The 6056-nt window shown below is 29.5% G+C and overlaps 1 protein-coding gene across 1 annotated transcript; it reads right to left on the reverse strand.

The window, feature by feature from the left end:
* Positions 1-713: 713 nt before the first annotated feature.
* On the reverse strand, positions 714-5815 carry LOC138910583 (MADS-box transcription factor 23-like). The gene is made up of 8 exons (XM_070201825.1): positions 5592-5815; positions 3633-3711; positions 3446-3510; positions 2878-2977; positions 2684-2725; positions 2064-2105; positions 1824-1918; positions 714-1022 (listed from the first exon to the last, which is right to left on the reverse strand). Exons 1-8 carry the CDS (start codon positions 5771-5773, stop codon positions 935-937), a joined length of 693 nt encoding a protein of 230 aa, XP_070057926.1. The 5' UTR covers positions 5774-5815; the 3' UTR covers positions 714-934.
* Positions 5816-6056: the final 241 nt, after the last annotated feature.

Consider the following 6056-nt stretch of genomic DNA (forward strand, 5'->3'; position numbering starts at 1 on the left):
AAAAATATTACTTTTTCATTCTAAAATTATGTTACTTCTAGATGATTGCAAATTGTGGTCATATATTATTTGTCCTTAGTCATATTTTTGTTGTTCACAAATTGCAGAGCCGTTGGATATATTAGCAAATCTAAATGAGTTAGCTGGTTTTTCGCCATATCAAGAAATTAAACTTTTTGAGGTTAATTTTTCTTCTTCTTCTTCTCTTGCTGCTAAGTTTTTAACTCGTAATGAGGAACAAATCCTTTAGCGATCAACAAGAAGACCAAATATTTCATGGTCAGACCCTTTTTTAACAAGTCACTTGGGATGGTAGTCCTTGACAACAATAATATAGAGACAACCCGATGGAATTCTTCTATTTGTTTTTTGTTTTAATTATTTTGATTGTGATCGATAAATTTAATCTGCAATATACATATATTTTTATTATCTCTCTCCACTCTTTTTTCTTTGAATCGATCCGCACATCGCACAGGTACGTATACTAGTTAGTTACTAAAGAATCACGTGTACTTTAAAAGAAGGGGTGACCACCAAAATAACATTATTTTTGGGATGTTCTTTTTTCTTAAAAAATATGTATAAATAACGTCAAGGAAATAGAGGAAAGGGTGACACTAGGACATGCGTTGATGCAACCCAAAATATTAAAAACATACATCTAAAAATGACATTAACTGTGGATTAGTTGCTAAAATGATGTCATATCATTATTTTCTTTTTTAAGTCCTCTCTATTCTTGATGGGTCTGAGCCTTACCAACTTTTGCAACTAGTTCTGGTCATAACATTGACTTAGTACAACAAGAAATGTATGAAAAAAATTAACTTGATAATTAAAACTTAGCTAAATCTAAGCTAAGCAACAGTAATATAAGAAAGAGTCTTAATGTAAAACTGTGATAGAGAAATGAGTCTAATGCAAGAAAATATCACTCCAAAACCATTGGATTTTGAGCATCATTGGAAGTACTTTCCATCTTTGGTATTATCATATTCTGACTTGTATTAACTGGTAGCCTGTAAGAAAAAATAAAAATAATTAACTTAAATACTTGTCCATTCACTCGCTTAAATAAAAAATAATCAACAGGTGTATTATTTCTATATATTGTCCATTTACTCGCTTAAACAAAAAATAATCAGCAGGTATATTATATATATATATATCGTGCATTCAACTGCAGCTTTCCCACTCCCTTTGATTATCATATACAAAAAGGTCTCTTCCACTTTCCTACCAAATCTCTCTCTATTCTGGCACATAAATGAAGGGATCGAAGAGATTATGGCAGATCATGTTCACCAAGAAATGACCCGAAATTGGATCTTGGTCTATTTGAGATTGTTCCTTTTAATCGTAATCAAAGATGTTTTCTTGTCTCTCGTTTCTTTTCTGAAAAAAAAAAAGAACCTAATGGATCGAACTTGAACTCCGGGTGACTGGAATCGTATATAATCTATGTATACCGGCTATGAAAAATAAATAGTGAATCTGACCAGCTATTTCTGTAAAGATCTCAAATAAGAATAAGAAATTTTAAATTTGTCCTCTAAGTTAGTTTTCATAAAATAAATTGAAAATATTTTAAAGGAGGAACATCATATTTTAAGTAGTTTTGTACAAATTTTAGTTTGGCACGATAATTTGGAGTAGAAAATTTTAAAAATGGTACCATTATGGGTCGTTTGGTTCATAAATGAGTTATACAAGGATTATAATATAATAATTATTAGGCGAAGACTAATAATACCTGTGTGTGTAACTAGTAACATAAGTAGTTTTAATTAAATAAAAATGTAATTACAGATTATAATTACCCTAAGCGCAAACAAGTGTCTGAATCACAAACTGAATTCTCCAAACCTAAAGCTCTTTCTTGACAGTGCCTGGAGCTGCGTCTTAGTTCCTCAATCTGAATAAACAAAAAATAATTTTACAGATTTAACAAATAAAAAGGTATATAATATACCAAAATTAAGAAAAATAACTATAAAACCACAATTATAATATTAAAATACAATTAAATGTAGAATTAGAATATAGACTTAAGGGCATACCTGTTCACGCAGAGCTTCATTTTCTAGTGAAACCTTTTTCTCCTGCCATGCAGAAAAACAAAGAAAAAGAAAATGAAAATGAAAAAGTATTTTAGTAGGTATTTGGACAGAAAAAATGTGATTTAAAAAAAAAAAAAGTTTTTGGAGTTAGATTGATAAAAGGTATTTGAAATTGTGTTTGAACATGCATTTTACTTGAAAAAGTATTACAATTTTGTGAGAGGAAATGAAATTTTAAATAAAAAAGCGATAAAACCCACACTGATCAATCTAAACATAACCACGTTGAAAAAAGTTTTAACAAGCCTTGAATGACCCAACCCAAGTATACGTGGCAAAATTCGTGGATGATTTATGGCCAGGGGTGAAAGGCCAACTAAGATCGGATATAGCCGGTTTTTACGAAATCTATTTTAGTAGACTATGTGATATCGATAGACCGATGTTTAGAAAGGTCAATCCCTCCCCCACGACACCAAAAAACTGGACCGAACTTCTAAATCATCCGCTTTCACAGAACAATATGGTGATATAGTTTAAAATTTCTAATTAAAAAAAGTGAAATAAGTCAATAAAAAATCAAAATACAGGGTTTTTTAAATTTTAACACAAATGTATACCTGCAGCAGTGATTTTTCAATTTTTCCCAACAATACTTGTTCCTGAAAATATATATAGCAAAATAAATAAATTCAAGAGCAATATAATATGCTTCCTTCCTTTTCTTTCTTTTTTTTTGAGTATTAAATAGGACTAATTTTTGAAGTACATATAATAACTACTCCTTAATTAATAAAATGCAATTAATATATACCTTTTTATCTTTAACTGCTAAAATGCCTTCACTTAGCTGATGCTCTAATTGCTGCAAGTCTTTGAAGTTCAGACCTTCAAGTTCTTTCCCCATTAACCGACTTCACATTATATAATATGCAAAAATATAGAGAATAATATTATCAATATCATCAATAATTAATATTATATCAATCACATTTATTACTATATATATTTTAGTATAACTAGCTTATAAGTAACTTGACAGTATAAGAATTCTTTAAAGAGTCAGTATATATAAATAAACTATCTTAGTAAAGCACGTTTAAAATATACGCTTCCATATTTTGCAAAATTTCTTTTTCACTACTCGTGGGATCCCACTTGATTGTTGTTATTGTTTGGGGGAGGGGTGCGCATAGGGTTAGAAATTATATCTGATTTTTATACCAATAGTACATTTTAATTAATTGAAGGTTATATGTGCATAAGTAAATACCACAAGGACCAAAACGCAAATTATTTAAACTTAAGAGACTAAAGTGAATTTTTTCCTATTTATTTTATGCAAAAGGAAAATATTGTAGAAAATTAAAAGAAAAACTTACCTTTGCACCTGACGCAGCAAAGCAACTTCAGCTCTTAATTCATTCACTTCAGGCTGCGACTCATGCTTATTTAACAAAATCAAGATCTTTTAAATTAATCAATTGAAAAGATTAAATTGGAAATGATTTATTTAAATAATTCATGCGATTAATTAATTTATGTGATAAATATTTGTTTAATTACTACCTCTACTGCCACATTTTCGATTGTGGTAAGCTCAGAAGACTCTGGAGCCTTGTTATACCTTGACAGTATGTTTTCCATGCTTCAAAATACAAAGTGAAAATTTTATTAATCTAAGATATTACAATAAAAGAGAAATATTAAAATAGTTTAACTTTTATACACAGTTTAGTTATCTAAGAAATAAATATAAGTAATCGTTTGCGACAAGCGAGATTATAACTTGGAAATATAGACATATATTTCGCTATATGTATGTCTATATTTAATAATGTACTTGAGTTTCAAGGGTTCAAAAGAAAGACGATTATCGACATCTCGGCACCATCAAAACTTATAGTCTAATAGTATCAGTTAGATCTTTCAAAATGAACTTGAGTTTAATTTTCTTTCTCTCTTTTGCCCTTTCCCTTCCTAGATCCTCATTTTAAAAAAATAATTTTTATACTTTATAACCGTCCATTAAAAAATTAATCGTAAGATGTATAATATATATATATATAAATAGTGTATAATTTATCGAGCTACAAACGTGTACAACCCTCCCAATCGCTCCAAAAAACAAAAGAAGAAAGAAGAACATCGACTTATTGGGCTTTATTTGGGCCACTCGGTATGGGCGATTGATGGTTCAAAAAAATGGTTGTGAAATAAGTGAAAGCCCATATCTTTTGTTGGGCTATTTCATTACTTATACTTTTGTAAAGGAAAAATGATACTGAATAGCCGATATAAAAATAATAAGCGAAAAAAATATATAAAAAGTATATATTTTTTGTATAGATATACATTATGTATGTTATATACAAAAATTAGACAAGTTTTATACACTTTTTGGCTACCAAATGTAAATAGTTTCTGGCGCGAGTTAAAAGTGATAATACTCCTTTTGTAAACCTAACCTACTATTTATGGCCCATCCCAACAAGAATTCATTCTATTAATGGAACAACCTATCAACTTTTAGAAATTAATTGCATAAATAAAAGTATTTCAATCCATTTTTGGGCTCTTTACTGTACTTGTTAAGCATTTTTAGAATCTTCCACTCCTAGAACACCTTCTATTCATTCAAATATAATCAACCATTTTAGTTCTGTTTTTTTTTTTTCGTTTTCTATCAAATTTGATCACGCAAAGGACAAAAATAGTAAGAAAATGTATTTTTAATCCTTTCCTTTTACCATCATTTCCAAGCTACAAATAAAAGTTTTCATAATTTAGAAATAATTCGAATTACATCTTAATTGTCCCAGTTTACAGTAGAAAAACAATTGACGAAAAATAGAAGTATTAATTGTTTGAAAATCCTAAAGAAAAAAGTTAGCAATTCTTTTGCTATTCAAACAATTTTTTTTCTTCTTTCTAAAAATTAAAAAACTAATTTTGCAACTCTAAAACAAACGCCATATTAAGTTAAAACACTATTGTACCTTTCAAGGATCACAAGCACAATTGAGAAGTGGTACAACAACTTCATCTAAAACCCAAATTTTTCTCATTTCTCAACTTTTATTATTAAAAAATCAGGAAAATGATTAAATCAATCAAACATACCCCACAATCAGAAAGAAAAAAAAAAGAATTAAAAAAAGAATCCATCTTTGTACTAACAGGAGTCTCACAACAGAGTTGAACAACACAAGAAATAAACTCTTATATATAAATACATAATTAACCAATCTGGAAGGGAGCTTTGGAGTAACGGTAAAATTATTTATGGATGACCTACAGGTCAGTTCGAGCCGTGGAATCATCCCTTAACGCCTAGGTTAGGTAGGCTGCCTATATACACCCCTTAGGGGCCGACCCTTCCCCCAACCCGGCGTAAATATGAAATAGTTTGTGCATCAGAATGCGTTTTTGTTTACATTAAAAAAACACATACGCACACAGACACACACAGATATGACAAATCTTATATATAAAAGATAAAGATGAATTAATTAAATTAAATTTTACCTGGAGCTAGCAAATTGATAAAGCTTTCCAGTGTTGGAGAAAACAAGAACACCAACCTCAGCATCACAAAGAATAGCCAATTCCTTAGCTTTTTTCATCAATCCTTGCCTTCTTTTTGAAAAAGTAACTTGCCTACTATTTGTATTTTCAATCATCTTAATCTCAATTTTCCCTCTCCCCATTTTCCCTTTCTTTTCTTTTCCTTCTAATAACAATGGGGTGAATGATAATGGAGAAATTAGTCATGTCTTATATAGTTATGTTGAATTCTTGAAAGGTCTAAGGATGGGAAGTGTTACTACATTTGGAAGGGAAATTTGGAAAGGAAATAATGGTTTTTCTAAGTGTGGCAAAGTACTCTTTGGAATGTTTCTATTAATAGGCATGTTTGGCTTAGTATTTTAGTTGGTCATGTATTGTCTAATTTGCTAACATTTTCATTTATGTTCCTAAATTGATTAAGTG

This window comes from Nicotiana tomentosiformis, chromosome 4, assembly GCF_000390325.3.
Source record: "Nicotiana tomentosiformis chromosome 4, ASM39032v3, whole genome shotgun sequence".
Lineage (NCBI taxonomy): Eukaryota > Viridiplantae > Streptophyta > Magnoliopsida > Solanales > Solanaceae > Nicotiana > Nicotiana tomentosiformis.

Bases quoted from the DNA above. Each gene is read 5' to 3' on its own strand.
- LOC138910583 (XM_070201825.1), bottom strand. From the start codon at position 5,773: ATGGGGAGAGGGAAAATTGAGATTAAGATGATTGAAAATACAAATAGT. The intron at 2,978-3,445 runs GTAAGTTTTTCT...TATAATGTGAAG, and splicing joins TTGCTGCGTCAGGTGCAAAG to TCGGTTAATGGGGAAAGAAC. The intron at 2,726-2,877 runs GTATATATTAAT...ATATATTTTCAG, and splicing joins TAGCAGTTAAAGATAAAAAG to GAACAAGTATTGTTGGGAAA.